Genomic DNA, 19,171 nt, shown 5'->3' on the forward strand with positions numbered 1-19,171 from the left:
GTCCGGCCACGATTTGACGGGCTCGGCGCTGGGAGAGGCCAAAGTGCTAGGTCCAGCTTTGGCTCCGTGGACGTCCGGCCGCGACTTGACGGGCACGGCGCCAGGAGAGGCTGGGGCCTGAGAGTTGAGTGTGGCTCCGGGTACATCCGACCGCGACTTGACGGGTCTGGACTCGGGCTTGGCTGGTGGACTGGCTGGAGGTCCCAGGTAGAGGGGGCCAGGTGGACACGGCTGGCCGTTGATAAAGGTGTCGGCGGAGAAGATTGGTTCTGGAGGGCTGGCAATCTCAGGAAACGTTGTTGGCAGGCTCTCCCTCGGCACCTTGGGCACTGGGGGCAACCCCATGGCTAGCAGGTTAGCTCCCTTGTGTGCGTTGAGCTCAGCGTCCACCCAGTGTGTGCCTTTCTCAACCACACGCGGCTGCTCAGGCAGGGGGCCTGGCAGGGGCCCCTCATAACTTAGCTCTCTCTCGGCTGTCTCCCGGTCAATGGGGACGCCACGGAGTGGGATAAACTCCCCACGCACCCACAAGCAAGGTGGTTGCATGTCGAAACAGAGCCTAGTTCCGAACTCCTTGAGAAAATACCCTTCTAGGTTCAGAGGGTGTGAGAGGTTCCGGACCACAGTCACGTGGTATAGATGGAGTATAAGAGTGTGTGAGACTGCCATATATAACTCTTTTAACTTTCCTATTACCTGGAGGGGCTGGCCTTCCTCATTAGCAGTCAGGATCTGGGTGTTGTCCGGAATCAACATGCGTTGCACGCCCATCGCGTGCATGAGGTGCTCAGAAATTACAGCAGACCCTGGTACACGGTTGCCAGAATCAATCATGGCATCAACCTGTACATGCTGGGCAGGGTCAGGGGTAGGAAACCTCACCCTGACATGGCAGGGGAAGTGGAGGTCCTGCCCTTGAGACAAGGGGGCCTCTCGTTCGGCTGGGGTTGGCAGAAACTTTGGTGGTGGCCGAACCGCAGCTATGGTGGTATCGCTTACCATGGTGGCTTAGACTGTAGCTTCGAATCACTAGAGCTTATTAATTATCACTTGGTCAACAATTTTATATTTATTTTTTATCACTTGGTTGACATTTATACACACTTATGTGTTGTTATCACTAGGAGCTCTAGGTGTGATTCTGGAAGCACTGGCAGCAGGGGATGTCCGTCCTGCAAGGTTCAGAGGGGTGACGGCGGTAGGGAATGACCCGTCCTACAGCGCCGCTGGTTCGAATCCCGAAAATGGCGGCAGGGAATGGCCCGTCCTGCAGCGCCTCGGGTTCGAATCCTGGGAGGCAGCGGCAGGGAATGTCCCGTCCTGCCGTGCCTGTGGCTCAAAATCTGCTATCCGTCGCAGTGGTAGGGCTTACTTGTGTGCTGAAGCTTCGCAGCCACACATTGCCTTCTTAGGGAGACCAGCACCCAGCTGTCTGTCTCGTAGATTTGGCCTGGGTGTCCTGGGGCTTGTCCCAGCTACACTTGCCAATTTAGACTCAGTTCTGTAGCCGTCTGAGCTAAATTATCCGATCGCCGTGGCTGCGCACCTAGCGCTACTCCTACACGACACGGAAAAAGCGTCTTAACTGGCGCTTTTAGCAGGCTAAATCTGCTTGCCGTAGGCCAGAGGCCCACATATTGCGTTCAAATGATGGAAATTCGACCTAAAAAGGCCGTCTCACGGGTCAGTTGGCGGCTGATTGTCCCCTTACTTGCCAAAGGGTCCAATCAGAGGTAGAATAGGCTAGTTTCTGTAAGGCTCGATTGAAACACGCTGACACCAAGTTCTGGTAAGCCGAGCGTTCTCGGCCCGCGGGGTAACGAGTTCGGATTCAACGAGCCCTAGCCTTTAATTATTCTACCAAACAAACAAGCAGGATTCAATCATACAGAAATTATATATTTAAACTGAATAATATTTACAAGTTATGTTTACTATATATATACAACAGATTATAACAATGGTTAGGTTTGAAGGGGGTGTGGGGCGCTAGGGCTTAGCTCCCGACGGTAGACAGACTGTGGGGGCAGCGGTGGTAAAAGGGGAGGCAACGCCTCCCGGTTATATAAGCGCGTGAGGGACTCGTGATAGTTGCATGTTTGAGTCCCCTCCCCACATTTAGGCAGGCTAGTTTGACCGCTGGGTGCGGGGTCAACAGCGGTCATGAGATAGATGGTGATATAATAGGATTAGTGCAGGGGGTTTGTTATCATAAGTCACAGCGAAGCAACTCTGTAAACGGCCTGTCCGTCTGGGTGTCGTATTACCACATTAAGCTATTTAATATTTTTAATCAAGTTTAGTTTTATGCTATTTTTCTACTTTCCTTTCTCCTTCAAATACAGAGCTTCTAGATGCTAGGAGCGCAGCCGCTAGTTTAATATATATTTCATTAAATTAAATAAATAAAAAATATGTATAATTTATAATCATCCATCTTGAATAGGAGCAGAGAAAATAATGTTTCCCTTGAATAACTCTGACAGACATACAGAAGAACATTTTCAATATCCATTGCATAAAAAGTAATATTTATAAAACATGAATCGGTTACTCATATACATTAGTCTTGCGGTCAAAAGTAATTTTTCAAAGCAATTCCTGTTAAATTTGAGCTGGTGTTGATGTTAATCAATTGAATTCATCGACATTATGTTAATATCGTCAAAATTTTGGTCAAATCAGGTCAATTATCGTTTATGTCAGCAAGTCGATAAAAATTATTCTCAAGTATGGCTTTGAAACAGATTAATATCCGCTGGATTAGAACCAGTTCTCAGTCACACTGAAAAATAATGTATAGCATCATGTATTAGACAATTTCAACGAATATTAAAAATAACAATCATAAAATTAATACCAGTTTTATTAGTCCGTGCCTTCGGCCCCTCGGGGCTAACGTAACTGGCATTGATCTAAAAATTATTTCATTTTAATCTCCGCGAAAAGATGTTTATTACACGTTGTCGTCATGAATCAGCCCTAGGTCTGTATGTTTAACACGGCCCCTCTCTTTACAATTCCACATGTCAAAGTCAAATTCGCCATTTGCATTCATACGGCCTGCCAATTATTTAAGAGTAAATATGGGTAAAACATTAAGGGATGTTATTTATGGCTTTTAAAAGTGTAGGCCTTTACTTTACACACAACAAACAATACTATTTCCGCGCCGTGTATATATAGTAGTCAGGGAGGGAGGGGACATTGGGCTGATTATTATACTTGTCCCCAAAGTTTTATGATAACGTTTTTTTGGTAAAGGGGTGATTACCCCCCCTAATTTTTTATTTTTTATTTAATCCCACCCCCTACTCCCCCCCCCAATATAAGAATGCTTGGACGTCCTTGCCTCTATTATATAAACATTACTCCCCCCGAAAAAAATTTTAATTTCCAATTTTTTACCCCTCCACAGACAAAAAAAGCTTGGACGTCCTATTAGGAAATTATACTTTAATAAAACGAAGGTTTAAAATTATAATTTTCTTCAGGTCAATGGCAGCCTTCTTCCAACTATGGCAGTCCTGGAACCAGCAGCAGCGGTGCTGCAGCTCCTGCTAACAACGGCTGCACAACTGAGAGAAGTACTGTCAATACAGGTAATATAAAGATAGTATATTTATACCTAATAGGTTCAGGATTCTCCTTCGTTTTCAAGTGATCATCTAGAGAACCCAAGAGCATCGTCCACTTGTAATAGGATGAAATACTCTAACGCCTACTGGTGGATAATAGGTTAAGTAACATCCATCAGACAACCTTCCCTTTGATTGCACGAACTTTGTCTGAGAAGTCCTAACTGTGCATGGTAATGAGATACGCATGTTTGTGTCGAAAATTCTAGTGATCACAATATATATGTAGATGGATTGATAGATAGAAAGATAGACAAGATACATTTCCTCAAATTTAGATAGATAGATAAGCTACATTTCCTTAAATTTCTGAATGACTTGATTAGAAATATTTAATTAATGCTTCAATTGAAATGTAAATAGAAATATAAAAGAAAGGATGAATTATGATTGGCCCTTTTTAAAAAAACTTTTTTATAATTAGGGTCGAATACGTCCGTCCGTCCGTCACTTACAGTTAAGCTTTTTTGTGGTATTATTAGATCTTTTTGTTAATTTAGACATGTTAGAATTGTCCAATCAATTTCAAACTTTGCATGATGATTCTTAAAAGAGTGAGGTACGGTTTAGGAAAGGCTAGCAACCCTATATTCTTTACTAGAAAGTCCGCATGCCCATTTAAAATACGATAGTTTTTTTTTACTTTTATGACAACAAATTTTGTATGTTATAATTAGTATATTCATCTGGTTTTTGCAATACTTTTACCACAAGGTATAATGTTATGAGCGAAGCATATCTTTAATCAAGCCTAAAAAGTTTTGACACTCTATAAGTGTTAATATTCGTTTCTCCTACCATTTCACTTTTATGGATGTTGTCATCTTTGTTTTACTTTTATTATATAGCAAAGCTACACTATATACACGTCTTATTTGTTGGTTTGTCAGTAACGTATGGTTGTAAAAGATAAGCATCATTATAGGCAATTTAGAAAGGAAAATGAAAGATATTTTAAAGAAACAGTAAGATTTACTTGTGTTTTTTTTTAAGCTGTTTTACTTATGAATTTAATTGTTGTTGTTAAATCTTGATAAACAATGGAAATCAAAGAGAAGGTCATAATTACTTGCAGATTACTACGAATTGTTGATGGTAATGCGTCATTAATTAAGTTTATTTTATTTTGCATAGCAATATCTTTATTTTTAGTTGCAAAGTTACTCTATAATTCACTTTGTATGTCAGTCAGTCCGTTTGTAACGCTATGGGGGAAACGGATTTTCTCTGCTCCTATCCAAGAAAGATAGCTGAAATTTTTAGTGTAGATTCCTATTACACATGGCCATCTAATCTATACATTGTATTGTCCATCTGTCTGTTATTTGGGGTGCTAGATCGGTTCCTAGATTTTCAAGTTTTCTTAATTTTCTCAACTCCTTTTCAAGATAGGGGGCTGAAATTTTCAGGGATTAATCAATATTACATATGTAAGTTTCATTAAGATTTGTCTATTAATTGCGGTGCTAGATAGATTCCTAGATTTTAAAGTTTTCGGGATTTCCCTATTTCATCAACTTTAATGTTTATTGTATGACATTGATTTATAGTAATTTTTTTCTCGATATCCATACATAATTTTTGAGCTTCGCTACTTATGGATGTTGCCATCCTTGTTTTTCGTCTAATAACTTGTTGTTTTTTAAGGGAATAAAAGTATTACTTTAACTAACCCCCTTACCATTGACAGAAGTTGCTAATCAATCTCATTTTCTTTATTGACTTGGGGAGTTTTATATCATAAAAAAATATTTCATTCTCTTCAAGAAATTATGCCTTAGAAACCAGTTTTTCATATTGATTATTTACTTCTGTCAATGGTAAGTGGGTTAGATAAAGAAATACTTTTGCTCCTTTCAATAAAAACACTTTATGTACATACATAAAAAAGTTTGATTATTTAGATGCTTCGCTCTTAGCATTCTGACATATCGTCTTAGGGAGTATAAATTTCAAAAAACAAAATCACGCTTAAAAACTGGACATTAGGTATATGAATTTAGCTAGCAATTATATAGTTTACTAGAGTTGGCTCGATATAACTATCTCGCTATTGGCTAGGTTTATTCAATGATTTATTTACTTTTTTCTGGATTTACAATATAAAATACGCTCTATATTTCTATAAAATCCTTTCATGGCATTCTTTTACTAAAAACCCACCTTGTATTGGCATAGTTTAATAACCAATTCAAAATTAATCTAATAACCTTTACAAACTGACATTTTAATTCATACATTTTATTTCACAAATTTACTCTCTTTAGATTTTTTTGAAAAATACGACATTGAATATGTTTTTGAAAACATGTTGTGTTCATCACAACATGTTGTAACATACACAGGGGTGGGTTTTTATAAAAAGAATGATGTGTTATTTTTTTTATCTTTCCTTTGTCATGAAATCTATGTACTTTTCTCTGTCTCTTTTCTCTCCCCCTCTCTGTCTCTTTCTCTCCCTTTCTCTCTCTCTCTCTCTGTCAACAATATTTTCTGAAACAATATTTTTTTAATTTTATATACTTTAGCATGTAAATTAAGGCTGTAAAATTGTAATCTTTATCCAATGCTGATGTGGCTCTTTTGGTTAAGGTGTCAGGTTTGAGATGTTAAGTTTCAAGGTGAGTGGTTCAAGACTCACCACTGAATTTTTTTTTTCAATCTTATATACTTTGGCATGTTAATTAAGGCTGTAAAACTATAATCTTTATCCAATGCTTATATGGCTCTTTTGGTTAAGGCGTCAGGTTTGAGATGTCAAGTTTCAAGGTGGGTGGTTCAAGACTCACCACTGAAACATTATTTTCTTTCAATTTTATGTACTTTGGCATGTAAACTAAGGCTGTAAAACATTAGTTATTCTCTCATGCTGATTTAGCTCTTTTGGTAAGACGTCAGGTTTGAGATGTCAAGTTTCAAGGTGGGTGGTTCAAGACTCACCACTAAAACATTATTTTCTTTCAATTTTATGTACTTTGGTACATAAACTAAGGCTGTAAAAAAATAGTGATTGTCTCATGCTGAATCAGCTCTTTTGATTAAGGTGTCAGATTGAAGATGTCAAGTTTCAAGGTGGGTTGTTCAAGACTCACCACTGAAACATTATTTTTTTTAAATCTTATATACTTTGGCATGTAAATTAAGGCTGTAAAACTATAATATTTGCCTCATACTGATTTAGCTGTTTTGGTTAAGGCGTCAGGTTTGAGATGTCAAGTTTCAAGGTGGGTGGTTCAAGACTCACCACTGAAACATTATTTTTTTCAATCTTATTTACTTTGGCATGTAAACTAAGGCTGTAAAACAATAGTAATTATCTCATGATAATTTAGCTCTTTTGGTAAAGGCATCAGGTTTGAGATGTCAAGTTTCAAGGTGGATGGTTCCAGACTCACCACTGAAACATTATTTCTTTCAATCTTATATACTTTGGCATGTTTACTAAGGTTGTAAAACTATAGTAATTATCTCTTGCTGATTTAGCTCTTTTGGTTAAGGCGTCAGGTTTGAGATGTCAAGTTTCAAGGTGGGTGGTTCAAGACTCACCACTGAAACATTATTTTTTTCAATCTTATTTACTTTGGCATGTAAATTAAGGCTGTAAAACTTTAATAATTGTCTCATACTGATTTAGCTCTTTTGGGTAAGGCGTCAGGTTTGAGATGTCAAGTTTCACGGTGGGTGGTTCAAGACTCACCACTGAAACATTATTTTTTTCAATCTTATTTACTTTGGCATGTAAACTAAGGCTGTAAAACAATAGTAATTATCTCATGATAATTTAGCTCTTTTGGTAAAGGCGTCAGGTTTGAGATGTCAAGTTTCAAGGTGGATGGTTCCAGACTCACCACTGAAACATTATTTTTCTTTCAATCTTATATACTTTTGCATGTTTACTAAGGCTGCAAAACTATAGTAATTTTCTCATGCTGTAATAGCTCTTTTGGTTAAGGTGTCAGGTTTGAGACGTCAAGTTTCAAGGTGGGTGGTTCAAGAATCACCACTGAAACATTATTTTTTTCAATCTTTATTACTTTGGCATGTAGACTAAGGCTGTAAAATAACAGTAATTGTCTCATGCTGAATTAGCTCTTTTGGTTAAGGCGTCAGGTTTGAGATGTAAAGTTTCAAGGTGGGTGGTTCAAGACTCACCACTGAAACAATATTTTTTTAATCTTATATACTTTGGCATGTAATAGCTTTTTGATATTTTAAGTGACTGTTGGTATAAGGTAAATGTTTAAAAATATTTTTTTACTTTTACCAAATATTAATTATTATCTCAGAGAGTGAAAATGATAATTAGTGTTAAGGGTAGATTTGAACCATCTGACCTGAACTGGAACCTCATCTCTACCCCTGAGCTACAATGACAGACATGAAAGAGAGTAAAATTTTAAATTATACTATAAAAATTATGTTTTTGTCTATCTTGTCTTTTTTCACCTCTGATAATTGGTCTCCGTCATAGCTCATTTATAGAATGTAGGTTACCTTATCCGTATGATGCGGGTTCGAGGCTCTCCGAGAGGGGCGGGGTTTTTGTAGTTGTTAAAAATTGGAAGAATTTATAAAACAAAAGTTGTCACAAATATAGGTATTAAATAATGCTTTTTTAAAGGTTTGACATCTCAACACACCTAAATTCACTGTCAGATCTATCCCTAAGAAACTGGCAGAAAAACTGCAATTACAGAATAGCTTCATGTAAAATTTGACATCATTATCACCATACAAAACCCTCTATAGAAATATATTCTAGTTTGAACACTGTTCTGTTTACCAGTCGTGTCCGCTAGACAATAGTGGGTCGTGGAAAAACATTTACATCCCAATAATTGTGTTTAGAAAAGGATGTTGTAGGGCTGTTATACCCAGCATAATAGGGAATATGATTCTGTAGAAATATTTCACGTGAAATCGAAGATATGAAGCTTTTTATGGTGAATATAAAAAGTACTTCGTAATGGCCTACCATTGGTCAATTGAAATGTATACTGGCCTGTCATCGGTAATATAGTAAGTATTGGCCTATAAATAGTCCTTTGTATTATAGTGACGTCTTTTTTATATAGGCAAAATAAAGATATTACGTAGATATGTGTTATAAATGGGATTATGCCTTGTTTGAGAATAGGTTGGGATAGGCTTGTATATAATTGAGGTTAAAAACATTGAAAGATAAATGCAAGGAGAAGGTTTTTTACAAAGAAATTTGTTAGTTTAATTAGTTGCAATTTGTAAATAAATTAATTTTAAAAAGGCAAAAGCTAAAATGACTCAAAAAGTGTTTTAACATTTTTTTATTCAGAGGCCTAAACAACCTTCTATTTCTGTTGTTTGTATTGATGGGTTGTTGTATTCAAGTGGGTTGTTTATTACACTAGTCCCCAAAGTTTTATAATAACATTTTCTTATTTGTTGGATTACCAATTTTAAGGATTTTTACTAAATTTTGATTGGTTGATTCATTCAGTTGATGAGTGTCCACACGTTTCAATCTTTAATTGTAATTTACAGAAGGGTTAGTTTTGTGTATCATCATTAGAGATGTACATCAATTTATCGGCCATTGTCTTATCCCTTTAGATCCCTGTGTTGTTGTATTACATGTTTGTTGTGGTTAAACTAAACATTTCAACTTTAACACTTAAATAAATAATAAAAACACAAATAATTCATGTTTTCTGGGGTTAAGGAAATGATTTTTTTAAAGTTAAACAATTACTTATTTTCTTCAGTATACTATGTGTCATAAATGTATTAATACCGAAATACATCATAATCTTTAAAACTGAAATAAATTTGAAAAACGGGAAAACGCTGTAGAACCTGTAGCTGTAGCGAAATACGTAGCGCAGCCACTTCCCTTTAGGGAAGTGCTGGGTTTGAATATCGGCCAAAAGAGCGTCATAAAAAAGACTTTAAAATATATGCCTACTGCTGCTATGTCATATGTGCGTCATTAATAATAGGTGTAGTTGCTATACTTTGGCTCAAAACAGTCTCAACTTACTTCAATGACTTTCAGATAAAGGTCTTACAATCAAAGGGTGGTTGTCTGCAATTGTTTATATGTTAGTGCCTTGGTGTCTACTATGAAGACTGGCCCTACGTTAATTAGTTGTACACATATGCTAAAAGTAGGGTTGAACAGGATATCCGGACATTTTCAATATCCGGCCGGATATCCGGTAATATAATCTTTTATATTATACAACAGAAATCCTTGTTAACTAACAGTCATAAACATTATAATGGTAGTAATAATTCATTAACTGCTTAGAAGTAGGATCAACTTAATCTTTAAGTTTTAACCTTTTTTTATTTAATATAACACAAAAAGAAAACTTTTTTTTGCTACTACAAAATCCGATTGTCCTGATATCTGGTATAAACAAAAATCGCCGGTTGTTCGGTATCCGGCCGAATATTATCCGTCCCAACCCTAGCTAAAACCAATTATTTTACAGGTGATTGTACTCAGGGAGGACAAGAGTGTACAAATGTTTGCAACACAATTCAAGAACAGGAAATTTTATTATCATCACAAAATTTGAACAAAATTAATAAATTAAAATTACTTTTTGGAATTAAAGGTAAGGGTTTTTAAAATTTTTATATTTTAAAATTTGTTTACTTTCTAGAAATCACAATTGAGAAATTTTAAACTAATACATGTGTATGTGTATAAATGTGTATAACTTATTATACCAAAAGTTTTTAATTAAATAATTGTTATGAATAAGTAAAAGAGATATTAATAAAAAGTACCAAAATGATAAACGTCAATTACCATAAAATCATTTGACTGGTGATTTTCTGTAGTAGGTTGACTAATAATTCTGTAAAATAGCTTAAAACCTATCCGTGTCTGTATATATCCTAAATATAATATTATTTGGTCAGTCGATGTAAGAGATTTTAATATTTTATTTCAAAATATCCATCCAGTATAATAACTACAAGAATATATCTTTCCAGTATGACCTCGAAACCGATTAATATCTACTGGATTAGAACGGGTTCTCGACCATACTGAAAAATTATGTATAGCATTGTATTACAGCCATTTTTCCACGAATATCAAAATAAAAAAACATAAATTTAATAACCATTTTTTATCACTGGCCTTTGGTTCTCTAGAGCTAACAAAACTGGTTTCAATCTTATAAAAATTAAATATCTGCGGAAAGCTGTCTTTATTAATATGTGAAAAATGATTTCATTTTTTTTTTGTCACAATAAAGCATTTAGAAAAAAAATCATGACCTACCTAAAAATGCTGATACTTTGGTAAAATGCTGTATCTTAAATTCTAAAACGGTGTAAGCTTGAAACTACTGCGCTTCTTATGGACATAATTATCCTTGTCAAAATAGCAGTATGAAGAAAATCAATTAACAAAAACATCCAACTGGTATGTCATTAAATAAAAACCCGGGCGGGCCACTGCCACACAGACAAACAATATCATAAAAAGAAAAATTATAATAAAAATTGTTAGAGCATAAAAATTGGTACAAAGAGGTTTATGCTTAGGGGCAAATTTGTTTTTAATCATTGGGGATTTAGCGTCCATTATTCTATCTCTATAACAAATGGACTTTTTATGAAATTAATAGTATATCTTACATAATAATCGATGTATTGTTGTTTGGATATTGCATCATATTTTCATATACTCTAATAAATTGATACTCGCAGCTGGCTATAAAATGAAACCCCTTTCCACCCCAACCCCTCCCATCATACTGGATGAACGAACGGATAAATTAACGAGGCCCATATTAGCAATCGAAATTGACGACAAATTTTCCCCTGTCATTATATCCACGTATATCTATTTACAAGTGGTTGTGCCCTTTGCATCTAGGGTCTTAATGCGAAGGGGTTAAGGAGGGGGTAAAAAATAGCCTAAAACCATCCGAGGGCTTAAACATAAAAATAGAACAGCCTTCACGGACATATCTAAGGTTTCTTTAAAATTGAGAACTCAATCGGTTAAGTAGTTATCGCAATCTTAAGCGACAGACGAAAATAACCTTACTACTCTATAAAATTGTCGTGAAATCTTTACACGCATTACACAATTTTCTGAGTTTCTTAGTATTTTGAGATTTCTTATTATATATATGTATAATTTCATTAATTATCCTATCATATAAAGTAGTAAGGTGTTTTTTTCCATTAGGATCTCGTTAACTTCTTAAAAAGATTATATCTCAATTTTAGGAAAGCCTTATATAGGCCGTAGGATAGTGATCAGCTAAAATGCTTTAAAATTAAATTCTTTTCTGCCCTCTTCCTTTTTCTTCGAATACACAGTCCCTAAATGTTAGGGGCTTAGCTCTAGAAAAAACATATACTTTTTTACTTCTGAAATAAGAGAACCATAGTAAAACACAACAACGAACAACGGACAATTTCAAAATTGAATATAGTACAAGCCAATGTACAAGTCTACAAGTTTTGAAAACTACATCGTAGAAAAATTATGATTCCGTTGAACACTTAAATAATTGAATTGCATATATCTTCTTTCTTAAAGATTACATTCTTTTTTCTTTGTATTATTAAGGCTTAATAAACCAGGCTATAATCGCAGATGTTGTGTTATTTATAAGCCAAATAAAGTCAGACCGATATAGTTGTAGAACAAGATATTAGCTAACCTTTTCAAATATGTAGTATTCATACAAACTAGCAAACTATTAAGCCATCTTGCTATTCATATTGTGTGTGAATCTAATTTTTCAATTATATGACTTTTGTAGCATTACCGATGGACCAAGTAAGTTGATCACTGGATGCTTGTTGGAAATAAGTAGCTGAGGAAATTTGCTTCGTAGCGTTGTGGACTGACGGACGTTCGGACGAACATGCAAAGTAAAATATAAAGTAGCTTAGCTACTTAAGAGTTTAAGAATTTTTTTGTAGAATTTAATGGACGCCTTTTGGATTTTTAAAGCAGATTAAGTATCACTTATGATATCAAAATAAGATATTTTGTTAATTAACTTTATCTTTGATTTTAGTATATATTTTATAAGTGATTAGAATTGCCAAATTAAAAATAGGTTTTAATAAAAGTTTAAAATAACTAAAGAATGCTTGAAATTTTATTATTTTCAATTCATCATTATTTAAGTATTTAATTTGAATTTAACTTAAGCATGTTTTTTTTTGCAGCGCCAGCTGTCTGTCCTTTTGTAATGTCGGGAGCGTGAGCGGCGGACAGGACGGATGGATTCACTAAAGTCTATTTATCAGAGAAAGTGGGGACACTGAGCTGTTTATTACAATAGTCCCCAAAGTCCTATAATAACGTTCTCTTATTCGTTGGTTTAGCAACTTTGGGGACTTTAGGGAATGTTGATTGGTTGGTTAATTAAATTGAGCGTTCAAACGTTTCAACCAATATTTGGTTGAAACGTGTGGAGGGGGGTTATAGATTTTCGTTTGTTTCTTTATTGCTTCTATAGTTTAGGTTATATTGGATACATTTGTAGCCCAGCAGGGCTAAGGCACCGAAGGTATAGACACCACAGATATATGTCCCAAAGGTCTAGAGCCTTCAACAGGCGTTAGACAAAGGAAAAAATATGACTCCCCCCTTTTTTTTTCAATATATTAAAAAATAAGGGTGATGGTTTCTGTTTCCTCTATACGACAGTTCATGTAATATTTATGCTGAACGGAAGAGGTAAAATGTTGTAAGTAAGAGTTGCATAAACGGATTAAAATTATGGCTTTGGCAATTTTATCACGAATAAAACAATTTCTACTCGAGCTGAAACACCCGCGGCGATGGAATAAATAATAGCATGCCTGGTAGTTGTCGGGTTCGAGTCTCGATTATGTTGCGTCATACCATAGGCGTTAAAATGGTCCCTACTGATGTTAGGCGTGACAGTGATAGCAAAAGCAGGGGAAATATCTTGGCCAAGTTAGGACTTCCTGACAAAGGTCTTGAAATCAAAGGTTTGGCTTTGTGATGAATATTACTTAACCTAATATACACTTTAGATTTAGAGTATTACATCCCATTACAAGCGTTTGAATCTCTAGAGGATTCTTAAAGTTCCTAAAAACAAACTTTGAATTTAACTATCATTAATATGTATATTTTTTTGGGGGGGAGGGGATTTTAAGTTTTAAATTACTATTTCTCATCTGTTTATCCGTGGTGAAAGCATTTTACATGATAAAGGCAATAAAGCCGCTCATTTTTTTTCTGGCGTTCAATAGACATATTCAATATAATATGCTTATAAGTAGCGTAGCAATATCAACCTGACAATAATTTATTTGTAAAAGGAACAGTAACGTTTTATGCACTAAAGAGTTGTGTGTTTTTGGGTGTGGGAATGTCAATCAATAAACACAAAATTTAGCATATTCGATTTTTAAATCGATTTTTGAATTCATATAATAGATAAAAAGAATAACGTAACGTACAATGTTCTGACGGGTACACACTGCTATAGAATAGGGAAAAACAATAATGCTATGTACTAAGTAATTTAAAAGGATAATAGATTTGTAATCAGAGCCTGGTAAAGTTAAGGGGAGCTGGATACACCCCCCAAATGTCCCCCTCACGACTTATGGGGGTGTATCCTCCTCCCTAACACTAAGATAGATTGTAATACAGCCACCATCCCCTAAAGCCCTCACAAACCTTCAACCTTTAATTTTGATTTAAGTAGGATATAAAATTTTGTTGTACGCTTAGCCCACCCCTCTTGGAAAACTCTCTGCACGCCACTGTTTGTATTTACAATAACATTTTTTAAATAATAACATTTATTATTATTTTCGAAGATTTAAAAAAAAAATAATGTAAAAAATCTGAAAAAAAGTGTAAAGGGTTTAAACTGCATGAAACTATCATCATCTACTTTTCATCTTAGCTTTACAAAACATAGAGTCCTATTAAGATCTTTTTGACCCCTTTTCCAACTAATTTTAATTTTAACCTGATATATAAAGCCAAGGAGGGAGGGGAAATAGAGCTGTTATTAGTTCCAAAAGTTTATTCGTTGGCTTAACAACTTTAGGGAATTTTATTGAATTTTGATTGTCTGGTTCATTAAATTAAGTGTCCAAACATTGGAACCACTAATTGTAATCTATAAATGAGCTCCCCCATGAACTCAATCTAATCAGTTGTTAGAGAAAAGACAAACAAACAAAAAACCTTACTACATTATATAATGGGAAAGGATACCACAATAAACAAATGTTGAAATTAGAGTCTGGAGCCCCGCAGGGTCAACTTATCCTGCTGGGTTAATGTGCTCGCCTTTTAACACCTGATAAAATCATGATTTAGTGCAGGCCACGTCAAATCTTTCTGTTGCCTAGTTTTTTTTTCAAAGGTGTTTTTATATTCCAGTAAATTAGCATCGAGAGTAAAGTATAAAGAATATTCTACTTTATAACTAGGGTCGAACCGTTAGTATGTCCTGAAGATTAACATAAAGTAGATTTTCTTAAATGATGTTAAAATAAGGTCTCTATTATTAGTGTAGATTCCCTATGCTATAAGGCATTAATAATAGCCACACTGCTTGTTTCTTAACTGCTTTTTAGACGAGTTTACGTTAGACGTTTTTTTTCAATTTCTAAGCATGTTAGAATACTACACGTACATCTAGTTTATCAATAATCTTATCCTATTATATAAAGTAGTAAGTTTTTTTTGTCTAAAGCGAAGGATCTCACAAACCGCGTAACCGATATGTTTCTCCTTTACATGGTAACTTCCCATAGGTCCTGGGAAGGTTCATGACTCTTTTGGGGGAGGGTACTACCACCCTCACAAGAGAAGGCCTTTAGGGGCGTAGCCACTTGTGTTCTAATAGTACTGTATTTTTATATTAATGTAAATAATTCTTGGTTGAAAAGTATAAACATATGATTTGTATAGTTTTCTAGTATGCAATTTTAGTTACACATTTTATAATTTGATAAATGAACTAGCAAATTTACAAAAGTTTAAATTTAGTGTTCTTTTAAAACGAACAATATTAACTATAACAAATATTAAAAAGGGAAAAAAAAGCCTCCCTTTGGGCTGTAACCCAGATCAAAACCACTAGTGTATGTAAGATAAAATTTTCTTTGGAGGGGGTAGTCATTTTTTGTGGACGATTTCTATTAGGAGGGTAGTGGTACCCTCCCTTAAAATAGTTATCAACCTTCGCAGGAGCTACATTGTAAAGGAGAACCATATCGAGAGATATCTTGTTATTTCTATATGAGGATAGTTAAATAACAATTTAGATCAAAATTCACCTAAAAATAGTGTGCTAAAAAGCTATAAAGATTTTGGTAGGATTTTATCATTTTCACCACTTATAATTTAAAAAACAAACACATAGAATTAAGATTAAAATCTGTTTGAAAAATTGCATACAAGAATGGTAAATGACCTTTTCATTTACAAGTATATACTACCGGCTAAGCCCCTAGAGGCCTCTAGTGATTTTTTTATTTCACACGATATTATACATGTTAAGAGAGTTTGCGTTCAAGTCTCCAGAAATATTTAAAAAATTTCGATTTTTTTGTGATTTCTCTTGAGAGGGTGGTGGTACCCCTCCCCAAAATAGTTATAAGCCTTCCCCAAACCTATGAGAAGCTACCCTGTTAAGAAAAATCCGATCGATTCAGCGGTTAGCGAGATCCTTTGATATAAACAGACAGACAGACAGACATCGTTCTACGTTGTATTTATTATAGATATATATGTTTTTCTTTTAAATATTACAAAATAACCGTTAAATAACGGATAAACGGAAATAAGGCTATAGATGATAAATAAAGAATTATTGGATCATGGAAATTAAACGAAGATGAGGGTTTCGTGGTATTTTCATAGTAGCTTTTCTCATATATCTAGCCCATGCGGGGGGCTCTAACACTGCAGGGCCTATTTTCTAAACTAGCAACGCAATCATTAACATTTACCTAATCTAAAATAACCCTTTAAATGCTAATGTGATAATACGACGAAACCCGCAACTTCGTTTCCTTTCGATTATACAATTTATTAGTGTTGTAAAATGCTGACTTTGGTAACTCACATTGTTTAAAGGCTGTAGATTATCTATTTAATTAGCCATTGTTCTATCTTCAAAAATAATGCACATATAATTACAGATTGCAAGGAATTAATTCACATATCCTATATAAATATTACTAAAACTTTAAGTTATAGATAATTTGTATTATTACATATTTGTGCTTACATACTTAAGTAACAAGAACAATTTATGTCCAAAGTACCTCTGAAATTATAATCTAATAAATTGTTATATGACTTATAAGTGGGCAAGCTTCAGATAGGTCCCAGGAGTGTGGTTTTAGTCTATTTCCAAACGACCTACCTCCCCATTGAACCAGTTTTATGATAAGAAATCATTTTTTAATTAAGAAACAAGAAAATTACATATGTATGTTTGATGGGTGACTACTATAGTTTAGGAGTGGCTGCGCAACCAATAACAAATCTGAGATTTTAAGGGATAAGTCATTAGAGGATAAACTGATTCGCATCTCCAATGATGATAAGCAAATGAACCCTGGTGTAGACAAAATTATTTTTTAAAAAAGTTTTAACATGCTAGTTTGAAACTATTAACTAAGATTTTTAAAGTTTTTTTTGTAAAATAATGAGATAGTGTGATTTAAAATTTGAGGAATAGTTTATATACAGTCCAATGACCCTTCCCTCCCTGACTGTGACAAATAGGGAGTAATCAATAACTCATTAAATCAGAAATCATCCTCTTATTTTTGTTATACATACACACAGTTACGTATTGTTCTTATATTGCTGTTAAAAAATTTAAATATAAATGCGTATAAGATTTATTTTTTCTTCTAGCTTTGATTAAAACATTTTCTATCTATATCTTTTTATGTAAATTTATAAACGCCATTAAAAATATTTTTCACTATTTTTTTGAATTATTCATTCAAGAATGGCTTTAAAACCGATTAATATCCGCTGGATTAGAACCGGTTTTAAGCCAAATATAAAAATCATGTGTTGTATCCAATTCTATCCAGTTTTCTGCGAATATATAAAAATGTACTATAATAATATCAAAACCAGTTTTGTTAGGCCGTGCCTTCAGCATTTCGGCGCTAACAAAACTAGTTTTAATCTCATAGGTGTACATTTTTATATACGCGGAAAATAGTTTTTTTTAATAAGATGCGATAAATTACTATTCTCTTGCTTTCCTTTGCGGCTAAGTTTGACATTTAGGCATTACTCTCATAATTTCTTCTTTGTTACTTTGAATAAACGTTCTGATATTAAGGTTCCCAAGCGCTGTGATGATTTCATTTAAATGATCTATCTATATTATCAAGACGGGGATGGGGATATTGGACTGTAGATTATACTAGTACCCAAAGTTTTATAAATACTCATTCTCATTTGTTTGCCCTAAAACTTTGGGTACTCTTATTAAATCTTAATTTATTAGTACAAACTATTACTTTTCCACAAGCTATTATAATCTAAAGAAGGGGTAATTTTGTTCTTCATAAAGTTCATCAATTTATAATAGTTCATTGTCTTATCCCTGGCTCCTGCACATTACCCATTATGGTATGTCATTGCTGTAATCATGAGGGATAGGACATTAGATGGTAAAATTAAAATTCAAAAGTAATTTGATCTTGATGCTTTTAGAAACACAATTAAAAGCTAAAAAGTAACTGTTTTTTTTTAATCTTTACTAAAAATGTTAAAGAATTGTATATGTATACAATATATTATTTCAGTTTACTCTTCTTTTTTATAAAAAAAATACATCGTGTTTGTTGTTGCTGCGCTACGAAACAGCATATAGTGTACAATGAAAATGACGTCATCCAATACAAATGACCAATGATAGGCCGGTATACTTAGTAATTGACCAAGGGTATAATGTATACTAGCCTATCATTGGTCATTTGTATTGTATTACATACTATACGCTGTTTCTTGTTTGTTGTTGATGCGCTACTTACTGCATTCTAATTTAAATCATTTACAAATTTTCTTGTATATTGTCTTACTTTAAAATCTACGGATGTCTGGAAACCAAAAAGTAATTAACATTTAAAGATAGGTAGAAATTATTGGTAACTGTATATTTGGCAGGGAGGGATTGGCATTGGGCTGTTTATTACATTAGTCCCAAAAGTTTTATAATAATATTTTCTTATTTATGGGCTTATAAACTTTGGGGACTTCTATATAATCTGGATTGGTCAGTTTATTACGTTTCAACCATTAATTGTAATCTACAAAAGGGGTTATTTAGTATATCATCTTAGGGGATGTACATGAATTTATCGACCATTGTCTAATCCCTTCAGATCCCTGATATTTGGGGTTTAGTAACTGATCATTATGTACTGGTATGCTTCAGTCATTGGTATATGGGTTTTAAATCAATTGAACGTTTCTATCATATCTAAACTATAATATAATTTTTTAAAAATTTATTTCAATGTAAGGTTTA

The 19,171-nt window shown here is 34.3% G+C and overlaps 1 protein-coding gene across 1 annotated transcript in view; it reads left to right on the forward strand.

Moving 5' to 3' along the window:
- The window catches only part of LOC145319483 (uncharacterized), a 231,080-nt gene that overhangs the window by 44,195 nt on the left and 167,714 nt on the right, over positions 1-19,171 (forward strand). Inside the window, exons 4-5 of the mRNA XM_080161628.1 lie at positions 3,495-3,602; positions 10,112-10,165. Of these exons, the coding sequence (XP_080017754.1) occupies positions 3,495-3,602; positions 10,112-10,165 (162 nt within the window). The remainder of the gene's footprint in view (positions 1-3,494; positions 3,603-10,111; positions 10,166-19,171) is intronic.

This window comes from Acartia tonsa, chromosome 5, assembly GCF_053477335.1.
Source record: "Acartia tonsa isolate MP-2025a chromosome 5, ASM5347733v1, whole genome shotgun sequence".
Lineage (NCBI taxonomy): Eukaryota > Metazoa > Arthropoda > Copepoda > Calanoida > Acartiidae > Acartia > Acartia tonsa.